This window comes from Piliocolobus tephrosceles, chromosome 4, assembly GCF_002776525.5.
Source record: "Piliocolobus tephrosceles isolate RC106 chromosome 4, ASM277652v3, whole genome shotgun sequence".
NCBI classification, from domain to species: Eukaryota; Metazoa; Chordata; class Mammalia; order Primates; family Cercopithecidae; genus Piliocolobus; species Piliocolobus tephrosceles.
Genome location: NC_045437.1, coordinates 54,318,876 through 54,345,227, shown reverse-complemented (window position 1 = coordinate 54,345,227; position 26,352 = coordinate 54,318,876). Strand labels below are relative to the sequence as shown.

The window sequence follows — 26,352 nt, the reverse complement described above, 5'->3', positions numbered from 1 at the left end:
ACCCACCAGGGTCCCTCCCATAAAACACGTGGGGATTATGGGAATTACTCGAGATGAGATTTGGGTGGGGACACAGAGCCCAAACCATATTAGTGTGGTTTTTGTTTGTTTGTTTGTTTTCCTAAATGAGCAACTCTTGTATTCAGGTGCAGTATATCTTAAACTTAAGCTACAAACATGTCATCTCAGTTGTTCATATGAAATCTGTGTTAATAAATAGATACATATTTTATAATCCCTGTAACAATTATTTATATAAATGATTTATTGAGAAACTTTTGTTGCTTATTTTAAAATTAATATATGCTCACTCAGTATAAATAGAAAGTAGAGAAAAGTATAAAGAATATTTTTAATGGCTGCATGATTGCATTATGCAATTTAACTTGTATTTAACTTTTCAATCCTTTTTTGGTGCCATTAAAAATAATCTTATCGTAAACATTTTAAAATATAAAGCTGTTTCATTCAGTATTCTGGTTTATTTCCAGAAGATAATTTTCCAAAGAATAGGAATAAAAATAAATTTCATTATTTTGGACAATATTCTACATTATTAATACTGTCTGTATATACTGCAACATATTCTTTTACTGAACTGTAGGTCCTTATTAGGGATTTTATTGTACCTATAATTGTTAGATTTGATCAATTCTAGATATAATCCTGCCAAACCTAGTTAATGAAAAGCAAAGTGGATTCAAATTTCTAAGCTTCAGTTACCTCTTCCTATAAAATAGAGATTAGAATAAGTTCAACTTCTGGTTGTTATGAGGATTACATGAGAAGAGGTATGTTAAAACACCCAGTAGTATAGACATTCAATACCTATTAGCCTTTTTCGTTGACATCCTACAAATATAAAGTTAAATTGTTTTATAAACTGTCAGATATGACCAGACACTTTAATAAGCAGTTAATTCCTTATGGCAAAATGACTGCTTATTGGAATTATTTATTTGATTTTTAAAATTTCTTTGATCAGCTTATTTTGATTAATCTATCTCTGGATGAAAGGTCACTGTCACTATATTCACATACAGTATGTCATCACTATGATTTATCTTAACAATAAACTCTAAAGTCATTTTTTTTTGGTGTGTTTTACTTTGTTTTTGTTTCCAGCAAATATGTTAGGGATGACATGTTGGTCATTGCTTGCTTCTAGGTTTTGCGGGAAAAAAAATCTGTTTTGCTGCCATATCTTTAATTTTTCTATTTGAGAGAGAGTTTTAGTAACTTATTGTTTATCTTACTTGAGATTACTTTTGTTTGATGAATCAGAGGAGACAAATGTAGTTTTTTCTCCTTGTGGGCTATTTTAGTTGTTTATTGCTCATTTTTTTTTTGGTCTGACAATTTTGTATACATATTAATTTTAAAATATTAAAAAATATTTTGCCCAATACTAGATTAATTACTTCCTATTTGTAGCACTCAGGGATATTACTTATTAGTTTTTCAGAAACCCCCATTTTGCTACCAGTTTGATAAATATAAAAAGCTTAATTATTTCTGTCATGCTTGACTCAGTACAGGAGGGATCCCTTAGCTCGGGGGGATTTTGGTCATTAAAAGTTAGTATGATATGGGAAACATGATGCTGTGAGGCAAAAGCTGTAACATACAGAAAATATAGATCATTAGAATACTTCTGCTGAATACTGAGTAATATGGTCTTTTTTACAACAGTCAGAATGTATTTCTTCTTGTAAATTCTGTTTTCTTGCTCTGAAAATAAGGTATTTATAAGTTTGATTTGACTTTTTCTATCTTTTTCTTTCTTTTTTTTGGACTAGAAATTTTAGTTTACTTTCATTTGGAGAGGAAGCTGAGGAAGAAGAGGAGGAAGTAAATCGAGTTAGTCAGGTAATCTCTAATTTGTTCTAACTTATAAAAGAGATTAGGGTCTATATCTTACTCACTATTGTATCTACTGCTATATCTGGCACAGCAGGGTTTACATGGGGCAGGCTCAGTAAGTGTTCATTGGATTTGTAAATTGATTTGTAGTCAGTAATATTTGCAACTTTTGAGATTATCCACATAAAATTGTAGTGTTCATTTATGTTTAATGTTGGCATTTTAAAAAAGTCAGTTTGAACTAGACTTGCAGTTTTTTGAATGGTTGGACTTTATGATTCAGATCCTAACTGCTGTTTATTCAGGTAGTATGATAGAGGATAATGATTATTATCATTACTGTTATAAACAGTCACATTCCAAAACTCTTATATTCATTTTAATGTTTTTTATATATATTTTGTTTATTTCATTCTCATCACAGCCCTTTGAGATCAGTGGTATTATTATCCTCATTTTACTCATGAATAAATTCAGCTATAGTTTATAATTTGCTCAAAGTAACATAACCAATAAGTAGCTACAGCAGGGAAATGAACCCAGGTCTTTGTAACTATTAAATCCATGTCCTTGAATTATGTAGCCCCTCCTGGCCTTTTTATTCTGCTAGTCCTTCCTGTAGGCCTTTACATGTGGTTTTCTTGAATATTGCTTGCATCATAATACTCATTACTGAAACACAGTGTCTTGCCATTGTTTAGAGCAGTAATTCTGGTATGTATACTACAAGAAAACTATCTTCAAGGGTTTCTACTCCTAAAGGTTCTGATATGCCTTTCTTTTTTGAAAATCAGTGAATACTGAGACCTAAAGGATTAGGTTCATAGTCTTTATTGTTGTAATTAAAACTTTATAACCTATGAGCCTTACTTGCTTAACATAATTATCTATTTCTTACCAACTCTAACAATAACATTGAATTAAAAGCATATTATTATTATTATTTTTACTTCTTTATCCACATGTTCCCTTACTAGTAAGCATGGTTTTTGTAGGCTAATGTTGGACACTTAGTAAGCATTCTACTTAATACCCCTTGCATTAAAATGTAATTAAAATGGGTGTGTATATGAAATGTTTTGGTCATAATTTTTTGTTGCTTTTTATTGTATCCTTGAGTGATGTATTTGATGGGATGGATTCAATTTCCACTTACCTATACACCAACATTCTAAACTCTAGGAGATAAGGCCAAATATTTCTCCTGGGCTCTTATCCCTTGTTCAGAGCTGCTTTAGGAAACGTCTCTACTTTAGATGTCAAAACTGAATTCATTTTTTTACAAAAGCTTCATTTCCCAATTCCTTAATGTCACCAATCACTCTGTCACCTCAATATCCGAAGAGTCATCTTCTTTAGATGTCAGTGCACTACTAGTCTTGCATTGTTCATGATTCAAATTTATGCCTCATCAAAATGATTTACTAGGTGTCATGATTCTGTGGTTATGTTTGTGAATGGACAAAACCACGAATATTAGATCTGGAAATTGTCAGGGTTCCTTTTCATTGATGTTTTCTAAAGATGTCAAGTTTCCTTGCACACCCATACCTTCCTCACAGCTCCCCCACCCCTGTTTTTCCTTTTGCTGGGAGTGTGCTCTCCCCTTAAAGTGTTTTTCCTTTAAGATTTAGCTCTACTATCACCTTCTACTACTTCTACCTCTCCCTGCCACTGAACTCCCACCCAGGCTAAGCTAGGTACTTCTTTCCATGATAATCTGTCTATGCCCATCAAAGCATTTATCATACTGCATTACAGTAATTTATTTTCTTATCTGCTAACTATACTATTTATTTTATGTAATCCCTATAACAACCGTGCAATACAGATAATTATTTTCCTTATTTTGTGGAATAAAGAAAGTAAAACTCAGGGAGGATTAAATCACTCGTCCACAATCGTGCAGTTAAGAGGTGGTAGAATCAGAATTTTGAACTGAGGTGTTTTTTTTAGCTAGTTAAGTCTCTCATATGATTATGAATGCTGTAGACGCTGTCTCCTTCAAGCCCAAGACATCTCAAAGGTTGGTGAGATATTTCACTGGTAGCATAGCATTCTAGGGTAGAAGGCAGCTGGGGAAGGCAGTTGGCCCGTTGTCCTTCCCTAAATCCCATAGGGTCCTAGATAGTAGTTTAAGCGGCCTTGGAGAACAAGCGCAGGAGAAAGTTTTTCTGCCAGCTTTTTTTGTTGAAACTAAATTTCTAGTCTAAAGTAAATTTTGTTCACAATTACTTTGAGATAGACTTGATTAGGAAATTAGTATGAATTTTTTCTATTTGTAACAGCAGCATGTGTTAAATGTTCAAAGATTATGTTCCTTCTGCTGTTTTCTACTGTGCAAAGTAGAAAAACGATGTTTAAATTATACTGAATATTGTGGACTTATACTCCAAAAGCAATTTGCATTTCAGATTGAAATGTGCAAGGATACCACCACAGATAGTGCTGTCTTGCTCTTTATATTCTTTCTTAAACCTGAAAAACACTCTAAACACTTTTAGAAGGACTGAGTAAAATCTTTTCTCTCTGCCAAAAAAATTACAACCCAAATACCATTCATTATCAAAGGAGTATTATTATCTTAGTATTGTGTCATCATAGTTTTCTCATCTGGCTCTTTCACAGGGGGTGCTTTGTAATAAAGTTATCATCAAATGCTTGTATCTGACCCTCATGTCTATATATCTAGGCTGGTTTACTCTTTTTTTCTCCAGCTGTTTATTGGACACCAGTTTCTCAAGCCCTGGCCAAGTCTTAACTCACTATCTTTTTCTTCTCAAACTTCTTATTTTGTGACTTTGTATTCCCTGGTGTCAATATCTTCCAAAGAAGGACTTTAGATTCTGTTGTGATTTTTTCACATATTTTTTCAATGCACTGTCCTGGCAATTTTTTATCCAAGATGTATCTGTATCTCAAATCTGTTTTTTCCTTTTAATTTATTGTTGCTACTACCCTTGTTCAGCCTTCAGTATCTCTAGACTGGACTGGTGTGGTAGTCTATAGACTGGTCTCCCATCTCCCTTCTCCTATTCCTTCCACTACCAGAGAAGCCTTCCTGAAGCTTAAAATGTTATTTTTACTGTCTGTTTACTATAGAAATAAGGCCAAATCTCTTGTCCTATTATTTCAAGATTCAACTTTCATGACTCTTCTTCACCAACACTGCTCTTTCGACTAGTACTTGTTAAACTTTCCCGGTGATAAAAATCACTTGACATACTTTTTAAAAATTAAGAATCCTAGGCCTTATCTCAGACCCACTGAATTAGAATTTCCAAGCGAGGGGACTGGGAAGCTGTGCTTTTAATGAATTCTAGAGGAATTCATGCCAAGGAAATGTAGGAGACACTACTTTTAGCAGATCTGAATGATTTGTATATGTATACCTTATCATTTCCATTTTTTGTGCCTTTTGTTCATGTTCTTTTTCCCACCTGAAAGGTCCCATCCCACCTCTGGATATCAAAGTCGTATTTGTTTTCAACACCTGAAATGCCATCTTTTCTAAATGTCTTTTCCAGCTTTTAAAAATCTTCTTTTTCTTACCTAACCTTTGCCTTTCTTGTGATACTTTACATTTTCCTTTTAAACACATATTTTTTGCTTTATTACAGAAGAAGCATATGGCTATGTGTGCATTATACACTAGTCCAACATTATACCCTTTACTTTATAACTTATTAATTGTGTAGAGTCCTGGGCTGTGAGCTTGTTGCAGATAGAGTCTGCGTCATCTTTGAGTGGCAGTGTGCTAGAGTAGAAATAACATGGATTTGGGATCATATAAATTCATATTAAAACTTTAATTTCCCCTGACACCCTGTGAGCTTTGATAACTTAGCCTTTCTGATCCTCAATTTTCCTTTCTGAACATGAAAATAATATGTCCCACTTACTGTTATAAGGATATAGTTTTAATTTTGATTTATTGTACAATATTGAAAAATGTCCTTGAAAGTCAAATGCCTTAAAATAGAACAATATACTATACATTATAACTGGTATTTTAATCTCAGATAACTAAAGAATATAAGATTTCTCTAATATGATCATAACTATTATGTAGAATCTTATGCCCTTATGCCCAATCTAGAGGGCTGGTGAGAAATTTCATTATCAGCTCAGCCTTTTTGGGTAGGAAGCCATAATCTTGACACAATTGGCCTAGTGACCTTCATGAGCATTCCCATAGAGTCCTAGATAGTGGCTTGTGCAGCCCAGCCTCATTATTACCCACCAACAACTCATTCTTCACATACGATTACATCTTGGCACACTACAGAATTAAAAAAGTTAAAATCTACAGAATTTAACTTTTTTGTCTGCTTTAAGTAATGGACAAGTAGGTAAGTTTAGTTGCAGAAAATAGAGTAACAAGAACAATACTGTTGGAATTTACTGGCTTAGAAAAAGGGAAATTGTTTTTGATTACATGAGATAAATTCTGGAGAGAATCCAAGTAGAAGTGTATTTTTGTTTATTTTGCTTATATACAGTTTTTTACACTACTATCACTGTTTAAATACCTTGGTAAGAAGAAGGAAGACTAGCCTGAATGTTGGAAAACTGTGGCTAATATAATATATTTCTTCAAAATGTAGCTTTACTATTTTTAAGTGTATGAAATGACTAGAGCCAAAGCCAAATAACTGTCTGTTCTAATGGCTAAGAATAATTTGCAGTTTCAGTGGTTGCATGAAATTAAATATTTCTAAAGGGCTTAAAAATAATTGTTTCATTCTTCATTTGCTTATCAAGTTTCTTTTTTCAGTGACTGCACGGTGTTAATCTTTATTCCAGAACCTTTCTGCCCGATCACGAGTTAATAATTGGTAGTCTGAATTGAGGCTTTACTTTATGTGAAAGGAGAAATAAGATAGAGTCCTCTCTGGTTTATGGATTATCAGTGTGGGATTACAGGCACCCCTTCACCCCACTCACTTATTCATGACAAGGTGCCTCTCCCACATGGGTTAGCTTTCCTTCATTATTTATTTCAGTATCTTTCTAATGCCTGATAAAATCTCTTAGAATCATAGAATTTTATAGCTCAAAGGGATTTTGTCCAACTTCCTTTCTTTATAGATGAGGAAACTGAGCCTCTGGTTAAGTGACTTGCCAGACTGACTTCATTTCCTTCTTGATAGGATTGCATGATAGGGGGATGCCGTAATAATCATATCTTGAGTTCAGAAAAGCACATTGTCAGACTCTCTCTTTATATTCTTTTGGACAACATGAAGAAATGTGATCTGGGAGATAGTACAGTCAGATAGATTTATAGCTAATTGAATACTTCTGCCCAAAGGGTGCTTTGTTGTCAGCCCATGCCTATTTGAACTAGTAAGTTGAAATGTAATAGGAGTACATGTAAATTCTGTACTTGAGTTGAATAAAATCAGCTGAATAGGTATGACATAATAGCCTGTAAGTCCTTGTTGAATTACTAAGATTAAGATCTCTGGAGTAAGGAATTTAACATTCTCTGCATTGTTTAGATCATATTTGCAGCATTTTGTCCAGTTCTGAATGTATTTAAGGAAGATCTTGACAAACTAGATGCATCCAGAGGAAGGGAAGGTAGTGGGGAGAACGGGGATGATGCCAAAAATCACCTCACATAGGGAATACAATGAGGAACTGGATATAATAATAATTTAGAGGAATAAAACTAAGTGAAAATATGATCCTAGACTTCAAAGATTTGAAATATTTTTATCTGGAATATTGCTCCCTTCATATTGCTTTCTTAAACAATGCTTTTATTCAAATGTCTGTATTGGTTTAAAATTTATTCATGAATCTTTACATATAACTTAAATATAAATGTCAGGAAATATTTTTCAAGTTAAAGCTTACAATCAAGATAACTAGTTTTTATGAGGTAAGTTAAACAACAGGCCCATTTTAAAAGTATCTCAAATAGCTAGATTTTTGTTCAGTGATCAAATTGTGCCACATTCAAAGTGAAACACAGAGCATTTCTTTCCCTACAAGACATAGTAACATTTTTACTTCAAATCCAGAGTTATAAAAGGGCTTTTTCCTCACCCAGAAAAAGTTATCTTGGTAGACAGTTTCACCACTTTTGAGACTAAAGTAAGGATGTTTTGTCCTATTCCAGTTTATTTTATGAAATTAAATTTTCCCAAAAAACTTGGAAGGTGGCCATGGCATGGAGAATGCTGCTAGGCTACTTGCAAAGAGGAGGTCAGAAATGTTAAACAGTGTGATGTGTAAAATGTTTCTGCCTCATCAAATTGTATTCAACTTTAATTTGCTTATCTTTCTAGTTGTGTAGACTTAGCTAATTTTACAAAGGTGTTAACATATTTTATTAATTTCATATTGCTGTTTTAACAAATTGTCGTAAATTTAGTGGCTTTAAGCAAAGCAAATTTAGTATCATATATTTCTGTAGGTCAGAAGTCTGCAATAGGTTTCACTGGGCTAAATATCAAGGCATTTGCAGGACCTTCTTTCTGGAGTCTCTGGGGAGAATCTATTCCCTTGCCTTTTTCAACCCCTAGAGACTGCCTGTATTCTTTGAGCATGCCCCTTCTTCTATCTTCAAAGCCAATAATAACTGGTAAAGTCTTTCCCATGCCGCATCACTCTAAATTTAACTCTATTGCCTTCCTCTTTCGCTTGTAAGGACTCTTGTAATTACATTTGGACCCATCTTGATAATCCAGGATAATGTCCCCACCTCAAAATCTTTAATTTATAGGCAAAGTCTCTTTTGCCATTCAAGGTGATATGTTCATAGGTTCTGAGGGATTAGGACATGGACATCTTAGGGGGCCATTATTCTGTCTAATGAATGTCTAAACTACTCTATATAGTATGCCTAATAACAGGCCTTATTTGTAGTTCTAGAAGGTAGAAGGTAGGGTTGGTTGGATGGTTGGAAAATATACATGAATTTTTTTTTCTCTCCAATCAGAGAATTTCCTAATAATAGAAGCCATTGAAACAGAAATGTGTTTGTGCGTGCATGTGTGTGTGTGTGTGGGTGTGGGTGGGTGGGTGTGGGTTTGTGTGTATTAATAAGCTCATTTGAGGTGTTGAGACATGATTGACCAGTCAGCAGTGATGTCAAGGAGATTCCCGCATTCCCTGGGAGAAAAGATTGTGGCCCTTACAATCCCTTTTGTAACTAGTAAGTTTTTCTGGTTCTGTGCTGAAGGTCTCATAGTATATTAGTCAGGGTTCTACAGAGAAACAGAAGCAGCCAATAGGATGTGAGAGAGAGAGACCGAGAATAAACTAGATCCTTTTATCTATTAATCTATCACTTTATCTCTTTATTTATAGGAATTGGCTCTTGCAATTGTGGGAGCTGGCAATTCCAAAATATGCAGAGTAGGCCAGCAGTCTGGAGCCTCAGGGAATAGTTGATACGTCCAAAATACATAGGCTGGAAACTCAGGCAGGGTTTCTTTGTGACAGTCTTGAGGCAAAATTGTTTCTTTCTTGGGAAACCTCAGTTTTTGCTCTTAAGGCCTTCAACTGTTTAGATGGTGCCCACCCACATTATGGAGTGTAATCTGCCTTCTCAAAGCCTACTAATCTAAATACTAATCTTATGTAAAAAATATTTTCATAGCAACATCTAGACTGGTGTTTCACTAAACGGTTGGGCACCATTGCCTAGCCAAGTTGACTCATAAAATTATCCACACAGTGTTAGAGACTGAGCCCCAGACCTTCCAGCTTCTTGGCCAGTGTTGCTCCTGTGTACCTTCCTCTTCCCTCCCTCCCTCTTTCTCCTCCCTCCCTCCCTTCTTTCCTCCTTCCTTCCTTCTTTCCTCTCTTTCTCCATCCCTCCCTTCCTTCCTTTCTTTCTTCTCTTTCTCTCCCTGTCTCCCCTATCACTTCCCCCACCCCTTCTCCTCTCTTCCTATGCTCCCTTCTGCCTGTATTCTATGTAGTTCCTACTGTTTTGCTGCCTCTTTGTTTTCGGATATGAAGTTCTAGACAAAAAATTACTAGACAACGTAGTTTTTCTGTGTCGCTCTGATTTTCATTTGTACATTTGTTTGCAGATAGTTTTGAAAATTCTGTGAAGCCCCTAACACTGAATTCACTAAATATATTTAGTATTTTATTCATCACCTAAACTTTTTAATTAGTCAACTTATTTTAAGCAATTTTTAAAACATTAAAAAATATATTTGGTGTTTGTTCTTCCTTCAAATTCACTGTTACCTGATGGTATAAATAAGAACCTTAAAGTAGGTCATTCAGAAAGAATAGGCATTAAAGGGAAATGTCTGAATTCATTTTCACCCTCTTAATGATTGTCTCCTAATTTTTTCAGTTCATCTCCAATTTGCTTTCTCTCCCTACAGGATTCAGAGTCTACTGTAGTGGGAAAAGAGGCCTAAAAATTTGCCTTTTCATATATTTCTATACTAATTTAGTTTTAAAAGTTAATTAAAATTTGAAATGGTAATGATTATTAAAATTAAACACAGGTTATTGTCAAGTCTTATTTTAAATTCATGTAAAACAAGTTTTTTCTTTTTCCTTCCAGCTGTTTAAAGTAAGTTTTGGAAGACAAACAAGCACTTTTTTAAAAAAAATTAATTAATTTTTAAATTAGCTAAATGAAGCTAATTAACATATGAATTACCTCACATACTTATTTCTTACAGGGAGAAAACTTAAAATCGCTCTTAGTGATTTTCAAGAGTACAATACAAGAACTCATTTTAAAAATATATTAACAAAGAAATTAACAATTGTAAACTAATATTCACAAAGAAGTGAAATAATATAGCTCATTAATGGACCAAGAGCTTACTTAGAGATCTAAATTCTAATCTTGCTTTTGCTATTTATTAGTGTAAGTCATTTTCTGATCAGTGGACTAAAAAGCTAGAACAGAGGATCTGAGGCCAATTCTGACTGTGGTGTTTATGACTGTGGCTTTATAAGTGAACCAGGTGGGGAGAATTAATAAAGGACTATTTCTGAGGGTAGATGAAAATAATCTGATGGCCAGAGATACAGGAGAAAGGAATTTTAAGGAAGGAAAGCATGAATGAAAGATGTTCAGGCTTTTATTCTTGTTTAAGTTATTTGATGCTCACTGTACACTTTTACAGATAATCTCATTTAATTCTCTGATGTGAAATAGGCAAGGCTGTTACGATTATTATTTCCATTTTGTAGGCAATTTTTCTGAGGTCTCTTGAGATCACTGTGTTTCAACAAATGATACATGTTTTAGACTAAACCTCATGTAATTATGGGATATTACATTTTGAAACTCATTTGGTCCAACCATCATCTTTCTTCTTGTCCTGTGTTCTTTCTACTATACCACCTTCTGTTTTGTGAATATTTCCCCCATTTTTCATACTTGGACAAACATTATCCAGTAATTAGATGACATTTTGCTTTTTCATCTTTCCTCAGTTTAGGTAAGTTTATGAAATTAGATATATAGATTAATTGCACAATTCAGATTCTATGGCTTTTTAAAACTACGAATAATAGCATATTTAGATTAACTGTTGGAGAAAATTTTGTATTGTGAAATTGCACTATATGCATGTTTTAATTGATTATAGAGAGCTCCATATTAATACAGAAATTAAAATCTATTTAAGAGCCTGTTTTTCAAATTAAAAGTGGTGGAGGGAGCTTAAGAGAAAGAGGTATTTTCATCTCTCTGGTCTGTTTAGATGTCATTTAAACATTTTAGTTAACATACTTTGTAATAAATTTTCCATATAAAATTTTCTTCAAAATTTTTCAAAGCAGAAATTATTCTTTCTGTCAACTCTAATCTTTTAACTATTCACTTTTATATGATTAGTTGGGAGTTGGGGTGGTGAGCATCTTCCCACCTCAAGATACAGGGTGTAAGTTGGAGGTGTCCCACCCCGCAGTAGGGAAATCTGTAGAATAGGAGATTGCAGCTCTGAAACCTGGCCAGTGTTCTGGGCCCATAGGGGCCTAGAGGAAAATAAAATGGATACATTTAGATTTTTGATCTACAGGTACTTTTGTCAGATAGACCTGGATTTAAACCCTAGATCCTCTACCACTGACTAGTTTTGTGACCTTTAGTAAATTACTTAATCTCTTTAATCATCTGTAAAATGGGGCTAATAATTTCCACCTCATATACTTTAATTTGGGGAGAGAAGAGAGGAGTAGCAATACTATTTGAAGCACAGTGCCTAGCACAAAGGATATACTTAATTCTTGGCTGGGCACAGTGGCTCATGCCTGTAATCCCAATACTTGGGAGGCCGAGGCGGGCAGATCACGAGGTCTTGGCCAACATGGTGAAACCCCCTCTCTATTAAAAATACAAATATTAGCTGGGCATGGTGGTGCACACCTGTAATCCCAGCCACTTGGGAGGCTGAGGCAGGAGGATCGTTTGAACCCTGGAAGGGATATTGCAGTGAGCTGAGATCGCACCACTGCACTCCAACCTGGTGACAGAGCAAAACTCCATCTCAAAAAAAAATATATATATATATACACACACACACACACACATACACATACACACACATATGTATATACACACATATATATACACAAATGTATATTTAATACTTAATAGGAGCAGTAGTTTTTGTTTTATAATGCTACTTCTTAAACCTTTTTATGTCTTGTTTCCTTTCTAAAATGTACATTTGTTGAAAATATGAACTTTGAAATTAAAGCATTTAATAAATATTTGGTCATTGATAAATATTCTAATGCTCAAGAGGCTCTTCTACATCTTTTTTTGCTGTTGGTAAGTAGTTCCTTGGGGATGTACTCATCTTTTGCTTGAGTAACATTTTAAAAAGTGATTCTGTGTAGTATAGGTGGCATATTTGAAGAATAATAGAGTGCATTTATTTCAAAGTACTCTTGTGATCTAGCTTCTAAGTTATAGGGGTCATAAAAATGAACAGTTTCATTGCATAGAAATTATGATGAGAATTTAGTGCTTCAAGTTGGTAATTCAGCAGACTTCTTTTTAATGATATATCATTTTTTTAAAGAAAAGGTGTTTTTAAAATACTATTTTCAGTCAATAGAAGGATAAGATTCTTACTTATAAAACTTTAGTTTGTATTGAACCTTTCAGGAATACGTCTTTTGCTAACCATATTATATCATTGCTAGGTTTTATGTAAATTTGTTAACTCGTCATTTAGGAATACTGTTTATTTCCCCCTTCATGATTATATTGTACATTCTTTCCAGAGCATGAAGGGCAAAAGCAAAAGTAGTCATGACTTGCTTAAGGATGATCCACATCTCAGTTCTGTTCCAGTTGTAGAAAGGTTAGTCCATTGTTGGTGTGATCCTAAGCTCTTAATTTTCTGGGTCAGATAATTTTCTTGCTTCTTCTGTGAGTAAACAGTCGGTACTCATAAATCAAAAATTTCAAAACCAGCCAAAAAAATAAAGCATTTTGATAACAGAGATAGAGAACTTCAAGCTTGATAGAGAGAAACACTCTAGTCACTTTTGCCTTGCTCTCTACCTCTGTTGAATAAGTTATATTTAAAATTGTTTTACCATTACATGTTAGGACTGGAAACTGTTTGCTTTAACAGTTTAATGTTTAATTCAAGGTTGTTTTGCTGTTTTTCCTTGAAGCATTTTTGCCTTAATTGTATCATGAATGAACAAATTAGAGTTGAAGGTTTTTGTGAAGAAGTTACCAGTTTGGGGGCCAGTCCGCTGACTGTAAATTCTCACATACTTTGAGGAGTTAACAGAAAGTTGTCTTGCTACCTTTGTTCTTCTCTTTGTGAAGGGAAGATGTCTTGGTGTTAGATGTAATTGCACAAGATAAACTGGGCCAGTATCTCAAGGGGCACTACAATACTGTTGTACTCAGTTTAGCTCATTTTTGAAACTCCTGTTTTAGGACAATCTTTTCTTAATATCCTTTTATTTGAAGGATTTGGGGTTTTTTAGCCAGAATACTTCAAGCCAATAGAGGAAATTGTTCTTTGCCGACCATTGTTCATAAAAATAGCACTGTTGGTTGTTGTTTGCTTTTTTTCTTTCAAATTCTAGTGAATGCATATATTTGCTAATGAATCATACTTGTTCCACTTATAAAGAGTGTTTCCATCTGTTCTATAATGCCCTTCTTAAATTCCTATGTTGAAATACATTTTTGGAATGTTATTCCCAGCAAACTATTCTAGATTTTTGGTTTATAAAATAATTGTATTAGTTTTACCTTGAAACTAAAATTTGTTTTGCTTTTTTTTTATAGTGAAAAAGGTGATGCAGCGGGAGATTTAGATGATGTAAGTATTTATTTTGGTATAAATATAGTTTGAACAATTCATAGAAAGTACAAAATTTTTACAAAAACTTAATTTTGTTCTTAAAAATTAATGTATATTACTTTTTATAGTATAGTATAATGTATAACTTTTATAGTTATATGTGTCAAATTTTGGAAAAATATGAAAAATAGAAATTATCTGTTTAGGTATTAGAATATTTCCTTACTCTAGGGGTGTGCGTGCGTGTGTGTATATATCTCTGTACAACATTAGAAGTCTTATATATGAATTTCTAGTCTGTTTTTTTCTCCCCCTCACATAACATTACATTAATACTCAAACTTGAGATGTTATAATTTTATTGTGTTAAAAGTTTAAGTGTTGGCGTGTGGGCATCCTACATGATACATGGGAAATGCTTCGATCAGTCATTTATAGTAGTGTCCCCTTTTTATATACACATTTCAAAAGATTCTCATTCAAGACTGTAGTGATCTTTATTAGTTGTGTTGGGTAATAAAGCTAACAAAACAGAAGGAAGATTTTCCTTTAATACATAAGAGTCAAGTTTTGCAAATTATACATATGCCACTTTGTATATAAAAACCCATTAATCTGTGCATTATATAATTTACTAGGAAGTACATAACTTTCCATGCATGAACAGAGATTTATCTATTATCACAGTCAAAAGAGAAGGCTCTCTCTGGCTATCAGTAGGAGATAGAGGATGAATATCTGACCTTGTCAAGAAAACCTTCCTGGAAGAGATGATGCTGTTTATGTCTTATATGAAAGTTAGGAGTTAGATAAATCAGAAAAGAAAGTGGTGAAGGGTGGGGTCCCTCTAGCTCAGAGAACAGCATATACTAAAGCATGGAAATAAGGAGAGATTATACCTTATTTAGGAAATACAAACCGAGATTTAAAGTTTCAAGGAGTCTGTCTTGTGAAGAGCAAGGTAGAAGAATATTGAAGGTAAGGGGAATTGCATATACAAAATAGTCTGAAGCAGGAGAGTTTGGTGTGTTCTAAGAGCTGCAAGCAGGCCAGCATGAACAGGATGTGGTGACAGGCCGGAGCTTCATTACAGAGCTTCATAGGCCGTGGTGAGGAGTTTGAATTTTTTCTCAAAAGGAAGTGAGGAACAGTTGAAGGGTGTTTGTTAAAAAGAAGGATGCTGTGATCAATTTTGCATTTCAGGAAGATCACCATTGGTGATATTATAGAGGACAAATTAGAGGAAACAGACTGATGTCAAGGACAGCCACTGGGAAGCTATTGCAGGAGGAGAGCTTGATATAAGACCACAGCTGTGAGACGGGAAAGAGGTAGATTTGAAAGAGGTCTAGGAGGTGACTGATTCCATACTATGAGGTGAGGGAGGAGTAGTCCAAGACAACCACAAGGTCTCTGGTTTGGGCAACTTGTTAGATGGGTACAAAAGAAAGCATAGAGTTGAGATGGAGAGAAGGGTGAAAAGTAATGAGCTTAATTTTATACATTTCAAGATTGAGGTAATTTGGAGACATCTGTGTAACATAATATGGGTCTAGAAGATAGGAACAATGTATAGGATAGAATGTAAAAGTATAGATTTGCTCTTAATATCATGGGCAGGTGACTAAAACTGTGGATCCTTTCCCAGGAAAATGTCCTACATTCACAACCAAAATTATATGAATTTGCCGGGAATTTTTTTCAGATCTCATGAGGCCTGAGCATGGAAGGCCTAGGTTGGTGGTTGTCAACTTTTAGTGCTTAAACATCTTGTTGAAAACATTCATAATTTCTGCCCCCAGAGATTTTGGTTCAATAAGTCTGCAATGAGGACTAGAATTTCAGGTATTAATAAACAACTATGTAATACCATCTAAGGACCAGACTTTGAGGACCCAGATAGGTGATAAGTACTTTGGAAAATAAGCCAGGGAAGGGGAAAGAGTACTGGAGGTAAGTGTGTGGTTCTGCCATTTTAATAGGGTAATCTCATCACCAAGAGGGTAATATTTGAGCAAAGATCCGAAGGAGATGAAAGAGCAAGCAATGAAGAGATATCTGGAATAGAGTGTTTGTTTCAGGCTGGAGAGAACAGCAACTCCAAAGTTGGCTAGTGTTGCTGGGCTGGAGTTGTAGGAGATTATGTCAGGGAGGTTTAGACTGCATAGGGCCTTGAGTGAGTTGGGGACCCACTAGAGGGTTTTCAGAAGAGAAGTGATTGCTATGACTTGGATTATAGAAATCTCAGCTTCTGCACTACACCTCTTCTACTTGAGTTGATCCGTATTGAGGTCAGTATGCTGGCCAACTGCCTTCAGAAGCCACATTTCCCACTGAGATAAGAATAGGAATATAGACAGATACAATAGCCCGGGTGATACAGAGGGTGAAGTCTGCCGCACAAAGGAGCTGGGCATGAATTGAACAAACAACCTTTCCTGGGGTATCCCATAATTACATAGTTGGCTTAGAGCAGAACCCAGGGCTATTCCCACCTGTAGCAGATTCTTCAAAGGCTTATAATTCAAAACAAAAGAAAACAAAATAAAGAAAAACCTAGTTTAGAATGCAATAAGGAGATTCAGTGGATGCAGTAGATCTCTAGAAATGAAAGGGGAAATTGAGTGCCTGGCAAATACTCATTTTCCATTTCTACAGGATGGAGAAGATGAAAGTGCGGAGTATGATGAATATATTGATGGTGATGAAAAGAACCTGATGAGAGAAAGAATTGCCAAAAAGTTAAAAAAGGACACAAGCGCAAATGTTAAATCAGCTGGAGAAGGAGAAGTGGAGAAGAAATCAGTCAGCCGCAGGTGAGTCAGTTACTGTGCTAGGTATCAGAGTTTTTGTCTTTTTATATTTTACTTTAATTCAGATTGAATCCTCTCTTCAGCTAATTTTTAAAATACTATTTTCATAATGTTTGATAAACATAACAGTTGTACAAATTGGCCCAGTAGCGGGCCTAAAATAAAATACACCAAGCTTGAAGTAAACATAGCAATGATCCTGTCAGTTCAATTCCATTTTATTTCTCTCTGATCCTTTTTTAGAAAGGCTCTATAAGTTCATATATATAGGCTAATAATGTATTACCTAGATGTGAAAGAATGCATTTGTTAAATACCAGTGAGTGCAGTAGAGTAATTGTATAGAAAGAAAAGAGACATCCTCAAATAATTTAGGTGAGCAAAATTTGTCAAAATTGATGAAGAAAATATATGGGCTTGAAAACATTCTTAAATATCTTTTCAAGTCTGATTTACTAAATACCATATACCTATCCTAAGCTCAGTAGTATCATAAAATAAATTTCAGCAAATTTTGAAAAGTTTACTGTCTGGTGATAAAACTTTGTTGGATTTATAACTCAATATTTTATTCTCCTGAAATTCAACTTAATTGAAAAAATTATCTCCTTTGTGATTCTATTTCAACTTCATAGTATACATTTTTAAATAACATTGCTTTAATTATTTAAAGCAATATTTAAAATAATTAATTATCGTTTTCCTCAAACACTATTTGGGGATAAGATGAATGTAACTACATTTAAATAACATTCTTTTTCTCTATCATGTTTCTCAACCACATGTAGAAAAACTGAAAAAGAATTTCCACGCTATCATTGCATAGCTCCCTCAATTTTTTTCTTTATGTAATCAAATAAAAATGATTCCCAGAAATTTCCACTAAAAGCGTAGCTTTGAACTTTTAGAAATGGCACTTAGGAGTCATCTTAAATGTCTTTTTTCCAGCAATACTCACCCGACACTCAAGTACTCACTGCTGAATAATTTTATATACTAAATTATATTATATATACTATATATAGTAGCTAATATAGACTAAAGATTTTAGTGATCATATGCATGCTTCTAGATTCATAGAGTTGAAAAACCTCTCATTAGCACTGTGACTTTTAGTTAAATCATGAATATAATTATGGATACATAATGTTTTATTCCACTCATTCAAGGCATGTGTTTTCTTATTTTAAAAAATTATGAATTTTTTTAAAGATTAGGTTTATAATATAACAAAAATATATTTTAAAATTTTAATAGATGAACCAACCAAATATTTATGTATATTTAAGTGTTCCTTAAACTCCCAACTCTGTTTTGTAGGCTTTAATAAATTTCAAATATTTATATACCCTATAATATAAATTATAATTTAGCAATGCTAAATTTTGTATAAGAACTGAAGTTTATTTTTAATGCACCTTTCATAAGTGTCTTTAAAAAATTATTTAACTAATGTTAAGAAAAGTCAAAGTTTGCATTTTCCAAAATTGTGTTCAGTCTTACAATTAAGAGTTATTCTTAAAATATTTCCTTGGCTGTAGTTTGGGCCTGATGACCAAACATGGCACTGATAGCTAGATTTAGGAATCTGATCTATCATGAGAATACTGGAGAGCCATTGAAGTTTTTACAGGCAAATGATACATTGAGATTGTATTTAGTATGGAGAATGGATTGATAGAGGAGTGTTTTGGGCTATTATACAAAATACCATAGACTGGATGACTTAAACAACAGACATTTAAAGCTTAGTTTTTATGCTGATTTCTTACATAGGAACATATATATCCACTTACTCATGTAAGCAGTTTTTCTCTTTTTATAAATCAGTATAATTTGCAACATTAAAATCACATAATTTGTACTATTCACTGTAGAGGAAAAAGCTATATTCAAGTGCATTGCAAATCTACTAAGAAAAGTAAATTAAATAAATTTAAAAAGTAAATTAAATACTTTTCTACTAAGAAAAGTAAATTAAATAAGAAATAAGTCTCCAAAGGTGGCTTGAATATTTTAGGTAAACATGAGTATTGTGGACATTATTGGATTCTTTTAGGTAAAATAATTGGCAAAGTGTGCCTTTGTAAATGGTGCAAACAGCACACATTTATTTATAACTGTTTTGTTCCCCCACAGTTTCATTATTCACATTCTCTACTCTCCCTCCTTCATCCTATCTCTCTCCTACCTACAAAGAGAAACAAAAGAAAAATAAGGTCAGGATAGTGGAGAAAGTACAGAATTTCAAAGGGAAGAAACGGTTTTTTCCTCTACTGTAGAAATTTCCATGATTGTCTCATGACCACGTATTTTTTTCAGTTCGTAAAGTTGCCAAAATCAGACCCTGGCATGGTGGCTCATGCCTGTAATCCCAGCTGCTCAGCAGGCTGAGGTGGGAGAATTGCTTGAGCCTAGGAGCTCTAGGCTGCAGTGAGCTATGATTGTGCATGGGTGACACAGCAAGACCCTGTCTCTAAAAAAATAAAAATAAATTTTAAAAAATTTCCAGATCATTAGTATTTTCGGTTATTTATACCAGCAAGTCTCTGGAGTTAACTTTATGGTTAAAATATAAAACAACAAAACACAGGAAAGCTCCAAATCTACTAAAAAATTACAATGTGGTAAAAAGGATAATTATATTTAAAGGAAAGTCACTGCTCAGTTTGAGTCGTAATGGGTATAGCTGCCAGCCAGATAGGATGTCAGTGTGAAATCATTATCTATTAAAAAATGAGTACTCTTGATACATAACTTCTCATCTGGCTGTGCTTGAAGTACTCTATTCTCATTTGGTCATTTTTCCATTTAAGCAAGTAGGATCAGAGACTAGACTAGCCTACCAGCCCTTTAAGCAAGGAGCCATTCAAAGTATAATTTTACTGAAAATGTGTGGTATTGCTTCTTTTGGTAAGGAAACATCCGGAATCTGTTAAAACTGTTTATCACTTTGGATGTTAAACCTACACATGTATTTATTGAGTGCTTAATATTTAAACTAGAGAATGATATTTAACAGTATAATTTTCAACAAGTTTACATACAGTAGGATCTTCTCCTAGTAATGTGTTCGCAACAGTGTCTCTAGTTGTTCATTTGGAAAAAGGGCTCAGGGGAAATACAAATCCAAAATGCTTCCTAGTTTCTCTCCTTAGAGAATAGGCACCCTTATATCTATTCTGACTTCCTGGGATTTCTAATCCCTTTCCTCTTCCCTTTTTAAAATGTACCAATCCCACTTTCTTTCCAGCCCACCTTCTCTATGCCTGTATCTTGACTACTGGATACAGCTCAGCAGAATCACACAGCTATATACAAGCTGGTATTATTATGGATTTCTAGATTCCAGCCTCAGCTGTGTCTCCAGTGCTTCCTTATTACTCACTCGCCACAATGTTTATTTCACACTTCAAACTCACTCACTCAGTCGATCACCTTGCTGCTGGTTTTTTTATGAAATGAGAGTAAATTTCTTCAACCCATATTCCTTTCTCTTCCTTGCTTCGAGAGTAAAAACTAACTAAATCATTCCATTTTATTTCCTATCCCTACCTCCTTCCTATTTATTTCTAAATACACATCATTTAGCTTCTTGCCTACCACTCCACTGAACCTACTCCCACTAAGGCCATCTTATTGATAATCGACTGGCTACTTTCCAATTTTTTTTTTTCTTGGTCTTCCTGCTATGGAAATCTTTGTCTCTTCTCTCTCGAGACTAATCTCTCTCAAGAACCTTACTATTTAAAGTGTGATCTGTGAAGCAGTAGCATTAGTATCACTTGGGAACTTGTTAGAAATACCGAGTCTCAGGTCCTGTCCTACACATTTTTAATTAGAATTTGCATTTTAACAAGATCCCCAGGTTATTTGTATGTGCATTAGCTTGAGAAGCAGTCCTGTAGAATATTAATTTTTATCCCTAGTGCTCCTGGACCAGTTCAAGTTTGTATCATGTTAGTTCCAAGGTCAGCAAGTTGGTACTATGTTCCCTGTCTCCCTAGTGCAAACCTATGTGCACCCTTTCCATACTTCTGTAATAGTATGGTATTAGGTTATATATATATTTTTTTTCTTCTTTGTGTATCCTTATACTGTAATTTTCTTGAAAGTAGTGATCATGTCCATTTGCATTTGTATTTCCGTGTTCAAACAGCGTAGGTACCCAAATATTTTTGTAAATACATGAGTAAAAAAAGAATACATTCTTCTTTGACAAATCACTTTCTCCTCTGGGTCTTGTAAGTAGCTTGCTTGTATTTTCAATTGGGATTTATTGATTTGCCTCTCCTTTGCCTAAACTAAGCTTTTTAGAGACTACATCTTATTTATCTTTATATCCTCAGAGGCGGCTAATATTGTAAGCATATAGTAACTGGTCATTAAACTTGTGGAATGAGTGGATAAATAAAAGATTGAATTCATTGTGTTCCATGATAGGACTGGTTTTCACTCCCAATTGCACATTAGGCTCACGGAAGAGGCTTTGAAGAGGCTTTGAAAAATACTAATTCCTAGGCCCTTCACCCAGAGATTGAGAATTGTTTGGTCTGAGGTAAAGTCTGGGAAGATCCTTTTTTAACTTTTAAACTCTTAATTTAAGTATAATATACAAACAGTGTGTCTATTAACTATATTTTCATGGTGCACATAAGTATACAGCTAGCTAAATTTTTACAAACTAAATATATCCATATACCCGTCACCCAGATCAAGAAACAAAAAATTACCATTGCCCATAAATTCACCTCTTTCCCCATTCTAGTTACTTACCCCTCATCTCCTAATATTAACCACGTTTCTAACTTTTAAAATAATCTTATTTTTAATTGACAAATAGTAATTGTATATATTTATAGGTTACTATGTGATGTTTTGCTGTATGTATTCATTGTAGAAAGATTCGATCAGGCTAATTAACATATTTATCCACTTCAGCAACTTACGTTTTTTGTGTGTAGTGAGAACATTAAAAATGTATTCTTTTAGCAATTTTGAAATACATTAACTATGGTAAGCATGCATTACAAAGCTTTTTCCTTTTTTTGTTTTTGAGACGGAGTCTTGCTGTGTCGCCCAGGCTGGAGCGTAGTGACACAACCTCAGCTCACTGCAACCTCTGCCTCATGGGTTCAAGCAATTCTCCTGCCTCAGCCTCCTGAGTAGCTGGGACTACAGGCACCCGCCACCACGCCCGGCTAATTTTTTGTATTTTTAGAAGGGACGGGGTTTCACCATGTTAGCCAGGATGGTCTCTATCTCCTGACCTCGTGATCCGGCAGCCTCTGCCTCCCAAAGTGCTGGGATTATAGGCATGAGCTACTGTACCAAGCCACGAAACTTATTCTAGTCTAAGCAAACTTTGAGAAATGTCTGTTTAGATCTTTTGCCTATTTTGTAGTTGGGTTATTTGTTTTACTGCTGTTGAATTGTTTAAGTTCCTTTTGCAAATGTTTTCTCCCAATCCATGGGTTGTCTCTTTATTCATTTCCTTTGCTGTGCAGAAGTTTTTTGGTTGATGCAATCCTACTTGTCTATTTTTACTTTTGTTGACTGTGTTTTGGGAGTCTTATCCAAGAAATCATTGCAGAAATCAGTGTCAGCGAGCTATTCCCTGCCCCACCCCTTCTTTTTTTCTAGTAGCTTTACAGTTTCAGGCCTTATCCTTAAGTCTTTTGTACATTTTGAGTTGAGTTTTGCATATAGTTTGAGATAAAGGTCCAATTTCATTCTTCTGCAGGTGAATATCCAGTTTTCCCAACATTTATTGAAGAGACTTTTCTTTATATATTGTGTGTTCTTGATGCCTTGTTGAAAATCAATTGACTGTAAATACCTGAGTTTATTTCTATACTTTCTCTTCTATTTCGTTGGTTGAAGTGTCTGTTTTTATGCAAATACCATGCTGTTTTGATTAAAATAGCTTTATAATACATTTTAAAATCAGAGAGCCTGATGCCTCCCACTTCGTTCTTTTTGATCAAGACTGCTTAGGCTCTTTGGGGTCTTTCCTGGTTCTATACTAATTTTAGGATTATTTTTTTCTATTTCTGTGAAAAATGACATTGTAATTGTGATAGAAATTGCCTGGAATCTGTAGATCACTCTGGGTAGTATGGACATTTTAATATTAATTCTTCTAATCCATGAATCCAGAATGGGATATCTTTCCGTTTATTTGTGCCTTCTTCAATTTCTTTCAATGTTACATAGTTTTCAGAAGACAGATCTTTTAGTTTCTTGGTTAAATTTATTCCTCTAAGTATTTTTTTAATGCTGTTTCTAACATCTAAGAGCATACATTAATTTGGGGCACTATACTTTATCAAAACTCTCTAGATATTCTAATATACATTCAGTGTTAAGAATTCTACTCCCAAACACATACCTCCATGATTATTTCTGAGGTGTAGAATAATGTAAAAGTGGATGATATTTTGTAAGGTTACCTCAGGTCTTTCACAGGACTTTTGCAGTTCAACAGGGTTAAAGACATTTATCTCAGCTGCACTTGGTTTTAATCTTAAGAAAGATAAAAGGGTCAAGAAAGTGAGAATCAAGTAATTTTAGAGAAAGAAAATAAGATATTTGAGTGTTCCTAATGTTTTTTTAAAATGTGGCTGATAAGGAATAAAATCAGTATCTCTCAACCTTGTTGGTACATTTGAATCAACCCATTCCTAAACAAGCTGTTCATAAATTTTGGTATTCAGCCATAAGAAATTTTTAAAAACACTCCAGGTAAGTCTAATATACAGCCAAGGTTGATGAAAACTGTGGGGGTAGTTTGCAGCTTGTGTTTTGGAAAGTACTATTTTAAAGCTTATTGTAAGAAATCCTTTTTTGCCTGTAGGTGGAGCTCAGCTACTGCAAGTTGATCATGTAAACCAGATTGAGTTGTCTTCCCTGCTTGTTTTTAGCATCTGTATATTGATACATAATAAATGACTAAACAATAAAATCAGCTGTAATAAGTGGACCAGATAGTAAAAACTCGGTGGTTTGTTAGGACGATTACAGCATTATGGTAATGATATCTTTTATTATGCAATTTCTATCATCTATAATTTTATTGTATTTCTAAATTTTTATTGTGATTCTAAATTAATTATATCAAATTGAAATATAATGAAAGAAATCTTAACATATACCTTAAAATCACAATCATTAAAAATTTCCTGATAATCTTTTAGGGTTAACTAGAAGGGCATCAGTCTTAGTGTTTGAACAGGTTCTAACTTTATCAGCCATGTTCTATTTATATGCTGTGTTTAGTTGACTGCAGCTCTTTTCCGTTTTTATGAGAAAATGATCTTGTTTGATAAAGTTAACTGAAATTTGTGTTTTGCTCAGGAGTTCTGTTAGGTTGACTGAATATGAGATATATTACTATAATGATAGCATTAGGAATTTAGATATGAATATTGAAGTCGAAATTAAAGATCTTATGAATTGATTAAACTCTAAATTATGGAGCATGGGATAATAGAGTCATGTTTTCATACCTCTGAGGCCTGGATGAACATCTAAATGAGCTGTTAGTGTTTCAAATCATCTTTTGTTGGGTTTGAAATATATGATTAGGGCCGGGCGCGGTGGCTCAAGCCTGTAATCCCAGCACTTTGGGAGGCCGAGACGGGCGGATCACAAGGTCAGGAGATCGAGACCATCCTGGCTAACCCAGTGAAACCCCGTCTCTAGTAAAAATACAAAAACTAGCCGGGCGAGGTGGCGGGCGCCTGTATTTCCAGCTACTCCGGAGGCTGAGGCAGGAGAATGGCGTGAACCCGGGAGGCGGAGTTTGCAGTGAGCTGAGATCCGGCCACTGCACTCCAGCCTGGGCCACAGAGCAAGACTCTGTCTCAAAAAAAAAAAAAAAAAAAAAAAAAAAGAAATATATGATTAGGATTTCTTATGGAACTTTGAATATTTTTTTCCCCCAGGATTTCTAGACTTCAGAAACATTAATAAGTTTCTTCTCATACTTAGATAATTTTTGACTCTTACTATATTTTCTGTCTAGCTTCTCTTACTTTATGATTAGACTTAGGGAGTACAGAGTTATCCTTAGTAAATAAACATTGTTTGCTTTAGGACATTAAAAAAGATAGTTCAATATTTAAATTTCAAAAATTTAAAGGATAGCACACATTTTTAAATGATAGTACAAATTTAAAAAAACAGGTTAGTAAACATTGAAACCCACAGATATTATAACAACCCAATTCAAACCATTGAAATTTTCATCTCTAGGATGTGCCCCTCTTCATCTCACAGAACATTTATAAGCAAAGAGTGAAATTAACCAGCTAGAACATTTCTGCTTCCTTTCATTCTCTTTTGTCCCAATGTTATTGGACTGAAGCATACAGTAAAAGAGAGGAAGATAAATAGAAATCCAAGATCTATACACTGGGTAGCTGGTCTCTGAATAAAGAAAATTTGCAGTTGTTTTTTTGCTTTGGTATGGAGTAGTAGTAATCCAAATGCTGTATTTTCAGGAAATCTTTCTGTTTAACAGCAAATATTAAGCTTTGGACCAGTCCCAGATTTAATTAAATTTACATTCTAATTTTTACTAGAACTTGATTTTTATTTTTGTATATTTTTTGCTAACCAATCATTCTATTCTCAAATATATGTTATTCTTGTTCCCAGCCACTGTGTAAGAACTGATATGTGCCAGAAAGTGGTAGGCTCCAGGAACATGAAAATAAAGGAGACATGGTTTCTATCTGCAAATGTTCACAATATAGTGTAAGAATAAGAATTGTCATCAATTAATTACAATTCAGCTCTGCTAGATGTGCATACAAAGTACTATGGATGTTAAGTAGGCAGTATATATTTCAGGAAAAGATCAAAATACCAGGTTTAAAAGGGTTGAACACAAAATTGCCATTTTTGCAAATCAAAAACAGTCAAATATCAGCGATTTCATATGTATGACTCTGATGCTAATAAAGTAAGTCAGTTTTTGGAGCCACTAGTTAAAAGAAATAACACTTTAACATTACATTCAATTCTTTAAATAATGTTGCATAATCTCTCAATGTAGACTAGGTGGTTTGTTTTAATTGCCTTTACAATTATGGTTAAAATTTTGGAGTAGCATTAATTGTAATAGAAACCATACTATATTTGGCATTTCTGGCAAGCTTCCATTTTTCTTCTGTTTGGACATTGATAGCAAGAATTTTTCGATATTCTGGACTAAACCGTTTCTTGGGCCACTTGAAATAAAAATACCACTTTTAAAGTGCCTATTCAGTTCATTGAGAACCAGTTAATCCATATCCAAGGAATCACCTTCAAAATAAAAAGAAAAAATCCTTGAACTTCAGCTATATATATCAGAAATATGGCAACCCTACTGTTTTTACAATTAGATTTTG

At 34.1% G+C, this 26,352-nt stretch overlaps 1 protein-coding gene across 1 annotated transcript in view; it reads left to right on the top strand.

The window, feature by feature from the left end:
• CWC27 (CWC27 spliceosome associated cyclophilin) overlaps nucleotides 1-26,352 on the top strand; it is a 254,799-nt gene that overhangs the window by 18,492 nt on the left and 209,955 nt on the right. The window contains exons 7-10 of the mRNA XM_023210469.1: nucleotides 1,800-1,869; nucleotides 13,096-13,175; nucleotides 14,126-14,159; nucleotides 16,800-16,957. Of these exons, the coding sequence (XP_023066237.1) occupies nucleotides 1,800-1,869; nucleotides 13,096-13,175; nucleotides 14,126-14,159; nucleotides 16,800-16,957 (342 nt within the window). The remainder of the gene's footprint in view (nucleotides 1-1,799; nucleotides 1,870-13,095; nucleotides 13,176-14,125; nucleotides 14,160-16,799; nucleotides 16,958-26,352) is intronic.